Source organism: Uloborus diversus, chromosome 7 (assembly GCF_026930045.1).
Source record: "Uloborus diversus isolate 005 chromosome 7, Udiv.v.3.1, whole genome shotgun sequence".
NCBI classification, from domain to species: domain Eukaryota; kingdom Metazoa; phylum Arthropoda; class Arachnida; order Araneae; family Uloboridae; genus Uloborus; species Uloborus diversus.
The window spans coordinates 138,891,590-138,910,179 of record NC_072737.1 but is presented as its reverse complement, the minus strand read 5'-3'; the positions used below and the strand labels follow the sequence as shown (position 1 = coordinate 138,910,179).

Here is an 18,590-nt window from a genome sequence, read left to right as displayed (position 1 = left end):
ATTGTGCAAAAAGGAAAATTAATGGAAGTTTTTGTTTTGTTTATGGATTTGCCTAATTTAGTTGCTGGATTATTTAACACAGTAAAAAAAGTCTTTTGAAAATTCTTTGATTGGCGATATTTTGTTTACATGGTGAAAGCTGAGAAACATTATGACGTAGTCTTCGGCTTCAAAAACAGCAATGTTGAAAAAACTGCCAAATGCATCAGCTACGGAAATCTTTCTGCAAAAATTTTGGCGATCTGCTGGTTGTTTGGATAATGAGTAAGTGTTCAATCAGCATAAATAATAATAAAAACCATTGATTACATTAAAGTTCCGTTTAAATGGAAAATCATCAGCCAAATTATGTATTATTTGCCAATCTTGTGCAAAAATCTTACTTCAAGATTTGACTTGAAAAAAGCCTTGTACAATCACGAAAAGCAAAGAAAGTCAACAATACAACAATTGTCGCTATCGACAGGGAGTTGAGATGATACACTAAATACTGTATTGAGTTGAGGAAAGCCTTCGAACATGGATCTAAAAAGCTCATAACTCGTTTTTTATTCTACTTAGAAATTTCGAACAGGTGCCATCTTCAGCAGAAAAATCAGAGCTTTCGATGGACATATAATGTAAATATGTGCAAGTATTTTTTCATCCCAATATTAGAGAATTTATACAAAAATTGTGTTTTATTGCCCCCCCTAAGGGGGTTTTGCCCCCCATAATGGGACGAAAACTACCCTATGTGTTATTCTGATGCATAAGCTATATTATTGTAAATTTTCATCAAAATCCGTTCAGTAGTTTTTGCGTGAAAGAGTAACAAACATCCATACATCCATACATCCATACAGACAAACTTTCGCATATATAATATTAGTAAGATTTATTTTTAATAAATTAAGTTAATGTATTTTCTTCATGACATTGGATCTAATGGTGTGTTACTACATAAAATAAAAGCTTTAGTTTCCCAATAAATACATGTTTTAAAGTAGATATATATAAAAAGCATTACATACATATCTTTCTAATATTAACAAAATTTGCTCTAAGATTTAGTTATAACAAGAAATAAACCACATCAGAAAAAAAATGGCTAATAATTCCACAAAGGTACTCGACCCCTATTCTAGGATTTACCATTTTCCTCTGTTGTGTGCCACAAACAAATATTTCTATAAGTATAGCAGAGGTGAATTGGTAGAAGGTATCGGAACTCCATTCCAGTTTACTGCTTTTTTGGAAAAACAAATTCCCCAATAACATAAAATTGATCGTGATTCAGGATCACCCACTTCTCATTAGTGTTTCAGTACTAGAAAGTTTATGAATTCACCTCTGATGTATAGACAAAATTTTTAATATAAGAAGGATGCCAAAAAAAAAAAAAAAAAAAAACGGGAAAGAAAAATCTATGAAATAAGTGGATCATTTTCAGCAAAATTTTTAAGTATTATTATTTGTAGTTTCTCAAAACAAAATTATAACTCACCATGATAAGAGTTATGTTCATGTCCCGCAGGAAGAGTGAATCTAATATTTTCGTTTAATCCAAAGTAAATTAGATGTCCAGCTTCCTCTTCTTTAAAAGAATATCTTATTTCATAATAAAGAGGAGAGTGGTCTGTTTTCCATTCCAAGCAATGCAATCGAAAATCAAAGTTGAGGCTGTATCCACTCAAAGGCATCAAGGTACATCGTCCATTAATGGGTCCAACATGAACTTTAAAGTACTCCACAGCAAACCCTTCTTGATTATTATCTATACAGAATTATAAAAAAAAAATACAATAAGTCGTTCGTTTGACAGTTTGAAAAATGCTTCTGAGGAATCATATTAATAAATTTAGGGGGGAGGGAGGTGCATGCTGCAAAGCACTATTGAAAAGGCAAGCAAAAAAACATAAAATAAGCTCTAGTTTTTAGAGCACTTTGTCTACACCTTCAATTTCATCAAGGTAAAATAAATCATAATGTAAACAACTTTAGGTAGAAAACATTACGTGTTTACATTACTAGTAAAGCTAAGCAGAAACAAAAGAACCAATTCCATTTTTTGAAGAGCTGCTCGAAACTTCAAAGTATAAAGTTTAATTTGTACAGCAAAATTTTAAAAAAGGCACATAAAAAAGCTAATTTTACATTGTAACGGCACATGAGAGCAAAATCTCTTTTATATTATTTAGTTATAAAGCAAAATATATATTTGATTTGGCATGAAACTAAAACCTAAATGAAATTAATACAGCATAAAAGGACTGCATGCATGATTTATAAAGCTTAGTTATTGTAGCACCTTGAAAATTAAAAAAAAAAAATTAAAAGTGTTTTATAAAAGTAAGTATAAATTAAAATTTTATTTCTTTCTGTTTTAAATTTGCACGGAATGCAAAAATAACAAACAATTTTTGAAGCAAAAGTAGTTTAAAAACCAATAAATAAAAAAATTCACAAATTGCTTATGAAAAATGATGAGTCATAGTTATTTACTTAAGGCTGCTCTTCAGTGGGGAAGAAAAACGATCTCGCTTGAAAATGGGCCTTTTCTTTAAACGAAAGCAGTGTACATCAGTGAAATGATTGACACTTCAACAAACAATAGAAGAACGGTGACCGATGAAAGTGTGGATCATGTGACCTGTCACATTTTGCAGGGGAACAAACCGGACACTCCCCCTGCTGTGCAAGTCAAGGGAGGTATAGCTGTCGGCGAAATGAAACTGCAGCTTTTTACAGACCCTTCCAAGGAAATTCTAGTTCTTTCCCTCTTGAGTCTTGACTACATAGGTAAAAGAAAAATAACTCAATGTGAAAGGCGCGGAATTTTACATTGTCGCACATTTTGCAATCCTACTTGTGATATTAATTTATTTGTATTCGCGCTAAAACTAATTTTGAAATGAAGATTTTTTTTCCCCCATCAATAAGGTTTCAGATCTCATCTAGGAAAAATTAACGAATGAATGAATATTTGCAATAAATAAATTCATAAATTTGTTTTATTTTTAGAAAAATGTTCATTATTGAAAATTGATGATTTCAAAAAAGGAAGGAAAAAAAAAAGATAGCCTGCATGACCACACTGAATTTTAACGAAATGAACTCTAAATTCTAACCAAAAAAATTTCTTTAAAAATGGATGATCCTACTTAATATATTTTAAAAATCAAGTGCCGAATAAAAGTGGGGACTAAAAATACCAGTTATCGGTTGGCGAAATTGTTTCGCTTCCGCTGCCTGTTTGCCACTCTCCCCAACCCCATCCGAGTTGTCAGAAAACATTCTTCTTAAAAATGAAACTAGATCCTCTTTGCATAGTTAATACTTGATTGTACAATTAACATTAATGCCACTAATTAGTTACATTAACCTTTATTTTAACTGATAATATTTATATTTTAATGGTAAATTAAATGCTACTTTGTTGGTTATTTACCTGTTTTACAAATGGAGTGGCGACTACAAAAAATGTGGCTACTATAATTGCCTTTACTCACCACTGGTGACCAGAAAATTCCCCCAATCTTTATCTTTGAATCCTTTTCTTTTTGAAAAAATATTTATTTATCTAATTACTATATGCAGATGAGAAGGCTACGATAGCATTTCTCAAGGGGTTGTTATGGTGAAAGTTCTTTCAAATTGAGCATAACGGCAAAGTCGCGGACGGCAACGGAAAAGGATTTCCTGAATTTGAAAAATTAAAGATTTTTCTGTGATCTTTGTATGCAGGGGTGCTCACCCTGCTCCAAACTCAAAGGCACAAATCACCCCTTCACCCACTCTCAAGGTTTGTAAACTATCTTATGCTGAAATTTTGAAATAAAGCTAAACCTAGCACTTTTAGAGTCTCAAATTCCCAGTTACTAAATTCGGCAAAATACATGAGGTATTACATACACTATATGACCAAAAGTATTGGTACACTTTCAAAAATTCACAATTTTACGGATTTCTCGAGAAATAAAAGACCAATTGCATTCTGCTCTGTAATTTTTTTTCACATGAAAAGTATACTCCAGACGTCAAATCCAATAACAATTAAGTCTGCTATTCATTTAGGGGACCAGCGACAAAATATACATTCTTATCATGAATCACTCTGTAACGATGGCAGGAAAGTGTTACCAGTTTGCGAACGACCCCTTACCATTCGTCGCATATCCTAGAATTATAGAAATTCGGCTCATTAGATAGCTGATAACTTTTTAAATTTTAAAGAAATTGAGGTGGAATTTTTTTCATGGATTGTAGGAAGTATCTGAGCTTTGGATTATGAATGTTATAAATTGCTATCTTCCGTGCATGCGCAGTGAAAAATTAATTGCTTTAATTGTTCATATTTCATCAATTTTTCCATATTTTAACTTCAAATTTTATTATTATGTCTCTCTAAAATGCTGTCAAATATTCTAAAAGTTTAGTAACGTTCGACGAAATACTCTGCGTGATATGAGGCGAAAACCTTCAAAAGAAATTTGCATTTTCGAAAGAAATGCTTATATTTCCATGGGTATAAGAGATACTTTCACATAAATATAAAAATAAGTGTTTGATAGATTTTTAACTCATTTCTGAAAATTATAGCTTATTCCCAGCAATTTACAATGAAAAATGATCAAAAAACTTTTTTTTTATTTCCTCAATTTGTTGTTGGTCCCTAAATGAATAGCAGACTTAATTTTTATTGGAAAATGACAACTAGAGTATACATTTTATGCGAAGCAAATTATAGAGCAATTGGTCTATTATTTCTCGAGAAATCCCTAAAAATGTGAATTTTTGAAAGTGTTCCAATACTTTTGATCATATAGTGTATATAGTGCTTCTGCTTCAACACATTGAGTTTTTATTAAAATTTTCTAATAAGTCTTGTGAGTATTTGATCCTTGTTAGTTGTCATGTAATAAATATTAACGGTTGTCCTTTTTCTCAGGAGGTACGAAAATATTACCTTGATATATATCTGCCTGAAAAAAAAATCTCGAAATACTTAGGTGAAAAAAACCTCAATGTCTCGCTCTGCCAGATTTAAAGTTTTTATCGCTCTGCCTCGTTTTCATGCATCTTGCATTTAATGAATCAATAATAAAAAATAAAAAAAGGGCAAGAAACAGATTTGCAGGAAATACATAAAGTTACGACAAAAATGAAAATGAACAGCTTACATTTAGGAAAGCAATTATAAGTACAAGTAAGGGTATTTCGCAATTAAAAAAAAAAAAAGAAAAGAAAAACCAAGACAACTTTTTTAAAAAAGTTCTGTGTTACGCACTTCTGTGCCGAAAAATTATAGTATCGCGTCTTCAGTCACAGAATAAAATGAATGTTCTAATTAAATGATTATTAGTAATTTTATCATTCGAACTGAACAAAAATCTTTTTTGAGATCCCACATTTTCTATTCTATTGACTCCTAGTAATATGTAAATACAGCGAGAGAAAGGGTTTAGCTTCTTGTTTAAGAGAGGGAACCATTTCTATATTTAATTAATATGATCTTTATCGTAAGCATACGATAAAGATCATATTAATTAAACTCAATTACTCAGAAATACAGTCGATGCTCGATATAACGACCATCTCCGTCCCAGAGAAAAAGGTCTTTATAATGAGTGGACGTTATAGGAGGAAGAAGTTAAAAAACATATATGCATGCATCAAGCATATTACGTTCCTCCAATAAAGTTTGCATTTTTTCAAAGATTCCAGTTAAATTCCTAAAGTATTTTTTATCATAGACATTTTTTAAAAAATGGGTGAAAAATATTATGACAGATTTTAAAGTAGAAAATATGGGGAAAAACTGATTACATACTTAAAAATCATTTACTTAAAAATCATACTTAAAAATCATTTATTTTCTGAAGATGAAATCAGAAACACTTGTTTGCCTTTTTAACGCACATGATTTTTGCAAAACACAATTTTCCATTTCAGTTATAGATGATGGGTAGTGTGCCTTTGAAGGAACATTTAAAAGTCCCTTGAACATTCCAAACCTATCACACTAGAAACTTTGGTCTCAATTCCTTTTTCATCTGATCATGATACATCAATTTATTTTTATGCACAGTATCGAGAAATAGTTAATCTTCTGACAGATGCTCGACACATTCTAAATCAGAATCGATGTTAGCATAATTGTTTTAGTTTAAAGCTTCATCCAGTTTCATTTTCTTAAAAACATTTTACAGCATTTCATCTTCTTCATCGAAATTTTCATCTTGGATTGCCTGACTTCAGCAAGTTGCTTTTGCATTTCAGCGGTAGATTCCAATTCCTTTTTCTTTTCAAAATCAATATGATGAAAGCAATTCTTGATGGTCTTTTCTGGGGCTTTATTCCATGCTGCTTCAGAGAGATGCAAAACTGTAAAGATCTTAAAAACCACGTTATCAAACACTAAACTAACATAAAATGTGTCAACCCCTTTTACTTCAGAATCCGGAAGTTTCACTTTATTCTCCCTTTATTTTTTCTGTGCTGTTTTTAGTAGTAATCCCGCTCCACTCCCACCTCCTCTCAAAGTTGGATTGAACACTGAAGACTACATGCAGCTGTCCGTAAACAATAATGAAGGACATTTCAAACTACAAATTTGCTTTATTGGAAAAAACACCGGAAATAGTGTCTGCTGAATTCGGTCGTTGTATTGGATTAGAAGATACAGAACGGTCGTTATAGCAAAAGCAAATTAACATTAAGTTCATAGGGACAAAGTTTGCGCTTTTACCACTGGTCGTTATAATGGAATGATCTTTATAATGAGTGGTCGTTATAATGAGCGTCGACTGAACTCCCTATTTTTCCAAGCACTCTGTTTGGGGGCTATGCCTTTTAATTTTCTCGAAAATAAAATTTTCAAAATGCAGTTTTAAACGATCTCTGGTAGTATTTGGAAAATGGGAGTTCGGAAGCTTTCCCCGAAATTTTTCGAAATAGTCTAAAAACGCAGTCTTAGTGTGATGTTGGGGGGGGGGGGGGCGGCAAAATTTTCAAAGTGTTATAAACATGATTGTAGGCCATCTTTAGTAACGTTCTGGGACATGCAGGTTCTTGAAATCAAAGTTCCAAAAATGCAATTTTAGAAAACTTTTTTTTTATGGTCAAAGAAGGACTTTTTGCAAACTTCCTTCCCGAAATTTTTTGAAATTAAAGTCATAAAAAGGAAATTTAAGACGATCTTTAATGATGTTTTTTTAAGGGAGGAGGAGGAGGGGGGGGGGGGTGCTTATGTGACCTGAAAACCATTAATGCCTGTAATTAATTTTTTCTACATTGTATTAAAATAGTGATCTAGCTTCTGAGAATGAAAATAGAAAGCAGTGAAAACTTGTAACCCCCATTCTATATTGTTCACACCTTAAGGCTGAAAACGTCATAAAAACTAATACATACAATGCTTAGTAATTCTAGCATGGTGTGTTTTTTACATTAACCGAATCATATTAAATTACTAATATATTTTTCATGATGTCCTATGTATTTAATGAGTATGTTGGTGTACGGAATGTTTTCCGCAACTGAATAAATGTTTTTGAAAAGTATTTTTATTCTCCAAAAATACAGCTTCCAAATTCTTAAAAAGATAAATTAAAAAAAAAATAAATAAAACTATTTCTATTGCGAAAACTTTCTGAAGACATCAGAAAGCCTTCTGTATTTTTGTTTTCTTATCAATCTTAAATGTCGGTATTAGTAATCTGGAAATTTTGTATTTGGATGAAATTTTGTTTTTAATTTCATCCACATTGATGTTTTTTTTTCCCCGAAATGTAATTTTACACCGCCCTCCCCTTTTAAAAGTAAAATCTAAGTTAAACCTTGAATGATCACAAACAATTAGTAACCATGGCGACGAAAATTTGACTTCTTAGTAAATATTAAAACAACGAGCTAGAGTTATTCTTGTCATCATGACAATCTGAAAAATCAGAGCAACATCAGCTTTGGTCAAGTAAAGATAATAAGCATTCGCAATTGCTCAAAAAAAAAAAAAAAAAAAAAACTTATTTTTTTCTGGAAGAATAAATATTGTCCTGAATTTTAGTTGTTTTCCAAAAATGATAGCGCTGTTGGAGAAATAATATTTAAGCAAACGTACTTAAAAAAATATAAAACATGTTTTTTAATTGTAAAGACTATCTGTACAAGCTTGATTCGCTCTGAAAAGTATGGAATAACACAAGTACATGATTTTTTGATTTAAACACTCAAAACTTGCAGTTAATCACAATATCGATATATTTAAGCTATTTCCAAAACAGTTAATTAAAAATAAGTATTTTAACTTATTATTTTTTTTCATTGTTTCTGGCAATAAATAAAAACTCGAGGTAAAACGCAGGAATTATGACACAAAATATAAGCTAGGAAATATTCTTTAATAAAAATAAAATTAGCTACAATTCGCATTGCTGCACTGGAAAATAAAAATTATGCTATTTTGTTTCTCACGTAATGTTTTAAAAACTGTATAATATCGTACATGTCTTAAAATAAGGAGAAATATTGCGACCCCATAAGAAACGTTTCACGATTCTATTTGGGGTCAAATTATGCATCGTTTTCTTCCTTAGGAAGTTTTCTAAAGAGAAATACAGTAAAATCCTATTACAACGTATACTAATGCAACGAAATACTTGTTTCAACCAAATAAATTTCTAGTCCCCATTCTGAAATTCGATGAATTTTACCGTATATTATGAGTTACATGTTCAATGTGTATCTACCTTCTAAAGAAATTTGATGAGTCTGGCTCTTAAAGACACAAATAATTTTCAAAAACGTTTGTTGAGCTGCGGAAAGCACTTGATGTGTGTACATTTGTAGTAATATAAAACACATGTAAAACGATGCAAAATACCTAGTATCTGGAATCTGGAATACGATTTAATCCATATATAAAAATATTTTTCTACTGGAAGGGAAAAATGTCAACTTTTCGCATTTGACAGCATTGTAACAATGTTCATTATATTGTTAATAAACAATTTGACTCAGAAATATCCCTTTCCAATCTATTTCTTTTCAAACCGCAAATTTGAAAAAAAAAAAAAAAACAGATGTTGCTAATTTAACAGCTAATAGCACGCATCTACATGAAATCACTTTCAAAATCACTTGATTCTTCAAGAAAGCCTTAGGAAAAAAGAGGAGAACTTCCAGCGAAGGTCATTGAGGGGAACTAATGAGAGGGTGATAAATCTTACACCCCATTAGCTCTCTCCCCTCAAAAAAGGGGCGTTTACTATGAGGGGCAGAGCGAATGCAAAAAGTGAACGTATTTTGAAATTTTTTTCAATAGTTAGAACCCGATATTTGTTTAAAAAATGGTCGCATTATTTCAAATAAGATCTCAAAAGAGAGCTGGAAATATTTTGCGTGTTATGGCGTTCTTAAAATTTCGATAGCACGAGTTCTAGATGTTTTACAGAGCGAAATGTCCAACAGTACCTCGTTTTCAAAGAAATTCATTTTTTCTCGAATTTTAAAAAATCGGAGAATGGACACATCAAAAAAGTAAAAACTAAAATACGCAGACATGGTCTTGAAAAATACTCAGAAAAAAAAAATTGATTCGAAAACTTCACAGGAATTTGTAAAACAAGCTCCAACTTTCCTCGTAGGTTAACATTAGATCCGAATCTTTCAGACTCTCAGTGAAGAGCACCCTTAAATCTCATTTTTCTCCAAACAAAATAAATAAATAAATAATTGGAACATAAAAATGCAAATACATTTGAAAATATCAATTTTACAGTTTTGTGGAAAATTTTAAACATTAGTTCATTTTTTTCAGCAATTTTGGTACATTTTGAATGCACTGGTATACCCTTGGTTAACCAGTGCCTAACCAAGGTGTCCTAATAGAGCTACTGGTTGATGAAAACAAATAAAAACATCGTATGGACACTAATCTTGACGTCATCAGATCAACACCTGACGTCATCAATCAACCAACTGCGGTCAACCAGCAGCTCTATGCGAACAAAACTTAAATCTTAATTTAAATTCAAAGTTAATAAAAAAAGTAAGTAACCTTTATTGATAGCATTAACTTGAGCCAAGTATGAATGGCCAACTTTTAAAATACCAGGTTTCAGAATTAAAGTATCAGAGTTAAAACCAGTAGTAGTATCTGCCATATTCAGAGACAACAAAGTTTTAGGCCTATTAACAAGGTGAGGCGGAGGTAACTTCAGATCCACAGTGTTGTCTCGCACTGGATCTCCAAAGGAAAACAGATCATTTTCTAGGGCTGAAACAGAAAATGAAATTTTGGCATTTTAATATGTATATTTCAGTCAAATATGATGCTTCAGGAAAAGCAATTAACACAGTCACAATATAAACAACCACTGTCAGTTATAAAGTCACTCCACAAACAATCTAATGGGATAGTTCATAATGCAGTAATTTTGATCATATTGAACAAAACTTTTAAGGAGGAAACTTTTTTTCGTATTTACCATTATAATCATCTGACGATTTTGTACGAGGCATTCCAGCACCTTCAAATATTGTATTTTCATCAAGACCAAAGCGATGACTACCTAAAGAGTAATTAATACAATTAAATTTATTCATTAAAGAGTATGAAAGAATGCATCTATATGAAATACAGTAGAATACCTTTATAACGCCAACCTATATAGTGCAATTTTCGATAAACTGCACAACTTTTTAGAAGTAAACAATAAGTTTGGCAGTTCAAAAAAGCCCTATGTTTCGCCTTGTAAAGATAAAATTTGTTTAGTAAGTTAAATTTTGAAACAGTTTTTCATCTTCCAATCATCGTTCAAAGTTTTTAAATGATTAGTATTAATAGTAAAAAAGCATCAGATTGTTCTCACAAATGCAACTGTTATGCAAACCAAGAAGTTAGTAGAAGTGCAGTATAATACACTTTCTTTTGATAGTGAAACACATTTATTTGTGAATGACAATACATATATTATTTTATATAGTTAGCGCTTTAATACTCATTGCAGTTAAAACCCATTTTAAAGTACAAATATAGAGATATATTCTGAACATCAGTTTCAATATTTGAGAATTGATCTATATAATGCAAAAACCAGTATAATGCAAAAGCTCTTCCTAAGGTGTGCGTTATAACGGTCTTCTATGTCTGTATATGCATATCTATCTAACGCTCTATATATGTATTAGTTCATAGGAATAATAAATACAGTGAATGAAAATAATCAAAGAATAAAAACAAGAACACAGTGCATCTACCAAATGCAAATTACCATATTCTATATTAATATTTTGTAAAAAAATTAAATTTAAAAGTATAGTTTAAAAAATATATCTAATATGCATCATACCTTGAAGCTATCAGAAACTTTTTTCCCATGGAAATGGAAGCATAAAAAAAGCATTTTCTGTTACAAGGTTCATTTAGATTATTTTATCACAAAATAATTTATATCAAGTCAAATGTAAAAAACATTTTTAATGAACAAGTTCAGACTATACACTAAGAACTATGCAGTACATGAACCTGAATAAACGAAGGTTTTGGAAAAACATGGAAAATTCAAAATAATAGTGAAACAAAACAAATTAATATTTATAACAACCACCTTGAGAACAAAAATCATACTACATTACTAACAGACACAACTTATTTTGTGAAAGATTGCACTCCAGTCCAAGATTTATGAACATATGTACATTTTAATTTCTAAAACCATACAATATCAGTGGAGTAAATAAATAATCTTAATGACTCCGTTCTTATGGTTAACAAAAATAAATTTTGAGAGAACTTTAAATGTAGAAAATCATTAAATTATCTGTTATATATTCATGAAATATTTTATATAGATTTAATAATAACTAGTTTCGTACAGGCTGATTTCAGAGTTGTCTTTTAAAATAAATAGTGGAGTTTAAGTCATTCTAAAAATGATTTACAAACAATTTTTCCTTGTCTGAGGCAAATGATGCCATGCTGTACAATATTGAATCTTATAACGCATGAAAAAATTAAAATTATATAAAGAGGCTTGAAAAAGAAAAAAAAAATCTAATGATACAAAATTTTCAAGTTAAAATACAATAATTGAAACAGATTTTCAATAAAAGAGTCCCTAACATTTAAAAAATATTAACAAATCAAATGATATTTAGGGAAAAATATCTGGAGGTAGTAATCCATTAGAGGTCTGAAAAACTAAAAATGCGAAAGTTATGGCTATTTTTAAGGAATTACTGAAAATATATGTAAAGATTAATTACTTTGATGGCGAGCAGCTGCACTTCCACCTTCACCAGGTAAACCCTCTTCAGTTATGAGATAATCTGGGTTTAACAAATCAGGAACAGGGTTTGGCAAAAACTCAGGATCAACTAATTAAAAAATTTCACTGAATATAAATTTATTTTAACATATTTAACTAGAAACAAACATAAATGGGAAAAGATACATTACACAAATCCAAGACTGATAAAATTGAAAAATTCCAAACAGAAAATCGTTAAAATAAAAAACAACGACATCAATTTAATTATATAATTGTAGCAAATATTTAAACCTAAAATTAACAAAAGATTCCCAAGTAGAGCCTAATTAAAATGTTTCAAAGCTTAGAACTTATATAAAAAATTATGTTGAGCTAAAAAATATAAAAAGTTTAGTAATATTAGTGAATTTAAACTTACCATTTAAATAAATATTTCAGTAAAAAATATAATTCATAATGGATAAATTAAAGAAAAATATTTAAAAAGTATATACACCTATAAATATAGCTACTTTTTTCTTCACTTTGATGATTAGTTCACAAGCAGTTCATATGTTATCAGAAATATTATAACGCAAATTATAACCTATGAAGGTATTAAAAGTTGAGGTACCTTGATTATGTAATTTGGCATATTTAAAGCTGGTGCTTCACTGGCGCACAAACTAGCAGAATTTGCTGAAGGCATTAAACCGGCTCATTGAAGCGATTGTAGCACCAGGTATTTAACACAAAGGCTTAGAAACCGGTGATAGTTAGATTATAATTTGATTTATTGAAGACTAAGGAAATCTGCTAACTCTGAATGAGTTATGCATTAAAGACTTTCAAAGGAAAGATATTTCAACTATAATTTGATCCATCAAAGACTATCTGATGTAGTAGAGAACTTTAAAATCAGTTGACAAAGCTTTCAATTAAAGATTTAAAATTTTACAAACGCAGAACTCAACACCTAGCACAAAAACATTGAAAAAAAAAGATAAAATCTTGTTAATATTCTGACCCTTTGCCCGAGGGAGTCAGCAAATCAGCATGCTTCAAACTATTCATCAGTTGGTAGGCAACATGAATAAAACAAACATTTGTTTTTCAACAGCAGTAACAAATGTTGTGTTTCACTGTGTAGTAAAGTGTGCAGGTTCAAGATAATATTGTCATTCAAATTTATTTAATATAATCAGAAATTAACATCAGAAAAAAAGTAAAGCAATTAACTGAAAAGTAGCCCTAATTAATAAGTAAGAACTGAAAGTTCAAAACATTTCAAGGAAATAAGAAAAACAAAAGGATGAAAAATACAGGGGTGCTCTCCCTCTTAAGGGCAAGGGCGCACCCCCTCAATATCAAAAAGACCCTCCGCCACAAAAATTCCCCTCAAAACACCCTCCCCCCCTAAAAATTTCAAAGGTGCAGTCTGCGCCATCACCCCCCCCCCTCTCCCCTAGGTGAACGCCCCTGAGAAATACAAATATTTCTAAGCAAACCCAAACGGATGTAGAAAAGTTAATGCTCATATCTACAATCTTTATCTTTACTAATAATAAAGCTGAAAGTCTCTCTGCCTGGATGTCTGGATATCCAAAGGATATCTGGATGTCTGGATATCCGAAGGATATCTGGATCTCTGTGACGCGCGCATAGCGCTCGACCGTTTGGCCGATTTTCATGAAATTTGGCACAAGGTTAGTTTGTAGCATAGGGGTATGCACCACAAAGCAATTTTTCCAAAATTTGATGTGGTTCTTTTTCTATTCCAATTTTAAGAACAAAACTGTCATAAGATGAACGAGTAAATTACGAAATTATCATAAAGTGGAACCGTAACATGGGCACAAGCCAATTGGAGATACGAAATTATCATAACGTGGAACCGTAACATGGGTACAAGTCAATTGGCGAGAAAATTCACCATACATTTGTAAATATACGGGCAAACCAAGAGATCTTTTGATTTTTCTATTGCGGGTAAAGCCGTGCGGATACCACTAGTAAAAAATAAAAATTAAATGAGGAAAAAAAGAAATTAAAAAAAAAAACATGAATATACCAGTATAACCAACTTTTCTTATTACATATAAATGTGCTGGTTTCAGGATTTTATCACAGTGCTTTTGATCATATATTTTACCAACTAGTAAGATGACCCCAAGTATCATGTTGAGAAAACAGAGACGGAGAAAGGGGAGGGGAGCTGTTCTGGGAGAATATCTGATCCACATCAAATTTGAACCAAGTTGCAAATTGAATATTATTGGGTTGCTACCAATCCGGATAACATACAGTGGACTTTCTCTATTCTGAGCAATCATGGGAACAAACAGAAGTGTTCAGATTATTTGGGTGTTCATTATAGAGGGAGACTGGACAATGCATGTACCTATTTTCTATTGCATTAGTGGATTATGTTCAGTACTTTACTAGGTGAACTATACCAGTAACTGAGGTAGAGGTCTTGAATTTTGGATTGATGGCTAGTGCAATGTCTAATTCAACTCGGTAGGATCTAAACTCTTGCATTTGTTTGCTTCATTTTTAGTTTTAAAAGTTTAATGTAACATTCAACAATAAAATTTACAATACAGATATCGGTAGAATACCTAAAAAAAAGTTATTTTTTATATGTTTTTGCATTGTGCATCCTCACGCAAGGTATGTGCTATCAACCAAGGGAAAATGTTTCTGGGCAATTCTCAGCCACATTTTGCTTAAAGGTAATCATACTTTAAAGGTCTTGAAAACAACTTGATACAATAGTTGGATTCTTGAAATATAGTTCAGTGGCAGAAACTTCTGGCGCATATTACTCAGCTGAATGATTTCATGTGATGCAGTAATATCCAGGAAAATAATTTTTCTTCTTCCTCTATCTATTTTCATTTTAGTGCCATTCAATCAGTGATAAAATCGTGAATGTAGTTTAGACTTTCCAATTAGATTCATAGGAATTCCTGAGTACCGATTGTGAACATGTTCAGTATATAGAAAGGTAATAATTGAAGGGGATTGAAAATAGTGTTCATAATACTGAGGTGTTCATATTATAGGGTGTTCAGAGTACAGGGAGGTCAGCCTATGTTAAGTTAATGGAGTTCCGCAGGGACCATCAAAATGTGTTCAGAATATCGGGGTGTTCACATTAAAGAGCATTCAGATAGAGGGAGTTCATTGTAGTTTATTTCAATCACAAGAAAAAGTATTTTTAGTTTTTGAAATAATCACATAAAAATAAAATTTTTTATTACTATTCCATGTTAGGTTGTCATCATAGTGTGCTCTGCCTTCAAGAAGTGTATCAGGAAATGGCAAGAAATCCATAGCATTGGCACCTTGAAATGTTCGTGAATTTCTTTTCAAACGCAATTGTCTCTCCTGCACAGACGATTCTTTAATCTCTAAAGTGAAGAAAAATATTAGTCAAAAAAAGTTTAAGATTTCATTAAGAATTCAAGTATAACAAAATTATATGCAAATAAAAAATATGGTATTTACTTTATAATAACTAAGAACGACTTTAATACAGCTCAAAAGCTGCTGAAAAGTTAGAGTTAAAGATAGTTAATAGCTCTTCATTTAAATCAAGCGCAGATCCAAAAGGAGGGTGTTAACTTAACCCCTTTAATGATATTACAAATAAACTAAGACTAGATTTTGAGAGGCTCAAATGAAGTAGGTCTAGATACCCTATTTGTAGTTGAATTTTACATTTATGATTCCCCTTTTAGATCTGTGTGCTCATGTTTCAATAATGACCCCCTCTAAATTCAGAAGCAAGATATGTCCCCGCTTGAAAATTAATGATACAATATCATAACACTCTTCAATATACAGTTTTGAATAAAAGAAATGAATGACAAAGCATTGCAAAAACTTAAATCCCTAACCAGAATACAGTAATCCATAATTCCCGACAGTTACTTCCCCAAAAACCAAGTGAATGTCAAGTCCTAGAATTTTAAATCTACCTTACTAGAAGGGGGGGGGGGGGGGGGGAGGGGGAATATATTTTATAAAACTTTGGCTAAGAGAACTAAAAAAAAACATATATACTATTTAATATAAAAATGCATGCATATAAAACAAACTACAAGCACAATTGCAATTTTTGATTGCTTAATCAGTTTCTTCAAAAATCTTAGTGGCTGCTTTAGTTTCTTGTTCTTTTTGTCAAAAAATAAAACTCTTAACTCAGCCACAAGAACATCTATTTAAAATGTTGCCAAAAGTTTCAGCATAAATCTTTCTTACTTGCCATGAAAAAAAAAAAAAGAAATTCCTGGGAAATAAAGGCTGTTTGAAAAGTTATATATCAAAACTTTCTAGCAAAAGGAAAAAAAAAAAAAAAACCTATTGGTCAAAGGAGAAGAAAATGCCAACTAGTGTGAACAGACTTCAAATAAAGAATTTATTTTCCCGTTTCTAGTACAGAGTAAAATGTTTTTAGATAAATAAATTATTATTTGAGTAGAATCAAAACTTTCACTCACAGATATCAACATTTTATGCTTTATTTATTTGCCCATAATTAAAACTTAGATACATAAAGGAATTACTATACAACATAATTTACATATATTAGCAAACCATCAGCCTGCATTACCTTGGAACATTTTAGGATCTTCAGGGAATTCTGGCAAGCTAGGAAATGGAGGAAATTCTTCACTTGCATTCCCTAAAAGAAAACAATGTGATTTCAAATTATCATGATGATATTGATATGGTTTCATGACCTGAAGGAAATAAAAAATGATAATTTTAAAACCATCAATACAAACACAAAAGTGATGACCAGCAATGGGCTCTGGGCCCAGCTAAACTGGTCCTAGTCAATTTAACAACCTCTAGTGAAGATCAATGGTAAGCTGTTCTAAATGCCTACAGCCCCAATGAAGTAGTGGTCATTCCACGAAAAAGTCATTTGATCCCGCGTGTGACACCTCATACTTTTAATTAAATAATAATAATTTAAAAGGATATAACGAAGAAAATTTTGTTGCTTAAGAAATAACAAAGGTACGTGCGATTTCTTAAACAAAAAACTCTTTCCTCACCTTTTTTAAATCATAATTTTTTAATGAAATATATGAGCTGTCACATGCGGAATAAAATGGCAGCCTTTTCGTGAATCAGCTCTAGTAATTATTCCTGATTTCCAGATTACCCAGAGATTTGAATAGCTTAAAACAATGCTCTCTGGTCCTGATCTCCATGTACAAATTTAGCCCATCAACACCTTTGTTTGTGAAAAATTTAAACAACTGAATTATGCCCCCTCCGATTCTTTGTTCCCAGTGGCGGATTTACAGATTTGGCAGTCCGCCCCAGTACATGCTTGGGGGGCCCCTTTATCAGTCACACAACTAAAATTTATTCTTTTTATATTTCTAATGGAAAGGAAGATGACTAACTCTTTCAAGGTGACAGTAACAAGAATATAAATTATAAAAAAAAAAGAAAAAGTCAATGCCCCATCAGTATAGATGTTGAGCGCTCCAATATTGTTTCATCTCAGAATCTCCATGCAGAGAAGAGCATTCCAACAAATGGTTCCTGTACATATTTTATCTTTTTCAGAAAGAGGGCAATAAAGATATGCATAAATGCTGATTCGGTAGAGGTGCTTCCCCAGGTAGTCATGAACTAAGTAAAATATTTATCATGCACATTTTTATATTCCCTTCTGAGGTTCCTATGGTTGGGGGAGGGCTCTCACAATTGCAACAATTGTGACATGGTAAATCTGCCACTATTTGTTCCAGACTATGCATATCATGCCTTTTAAGTCTGTTAATCAAAATCTGAAAGTCCCCTTATATACTGTAACTTCAAATTCTACCGTTTACTTCAAATTTGAGCATTGCTCTGAAAATGTTACGACTCTTCTAATAAGTGGGCTCTGGGCAGGGGCGGCATTTCACCATTTCATTTGGGGGGTCGAGTTTCTTAAATATGTATAACCCCAAAGCGAAACCATACACACATTAGCTAACAAGAAGTTGTCATAAAATCGGTTTAATATGAATAAAATTAGTGTTTAGAAACAATTAAAATTTTGATTCATTGACTAAAAAGTTATCATACAAAACATCTCACTACTAAAGTTTTTATACCTTTTGGAAAAGTTATAATGCTTGATTTTTGGAATTCGGAAGAGCAGGGAATCATGTTACTTATGTATTAGTGCTCAATGTCGTGCTGTTTTACCAGTTCAGCTAAATGGAAAAAGTTTTTTTTCCCCTTTGCGCTTCGAAAATATTTCTCTAACTTCCTGAGACATTAAAAAAAATCTTTCTCTACTATTTGAGCTGTTTGTAATACAGTAAAACCTGTGAAGTT

The 18,590-nt window shown here is 31.5% G+C and overlaps 1 protein-coding gene across 1 annotated transcript in view; it reads right to left on the bottom strand.

Annotated features, from left to right (window-relative positions):
* The window catches only part of LOC129226909 (uncharacterized), a 111,982-nt gene that overhangs the window by 46,965 nt on the left and 46,427 nt on the right, over positions 1 to 18,590 (bottom strand). Inside the window, 5 exon segments of the mRNA XM_054861538.1 lie at positions 1,487 to 1,756; positions 10,040 to 10,258; positions 10,470 to 10,553; positions 12,250 to 12,360; positions 16,855 to 16,926. Of these exon segments, the coding sequence (XP_054717513.1) occupies positions 1,487 to 1,756; positions 10,040 to 10,258; positions 10,470 to 10,553; positions 12,250 to 12,360; positions 16,855 to 16,926 (756 nt within the window).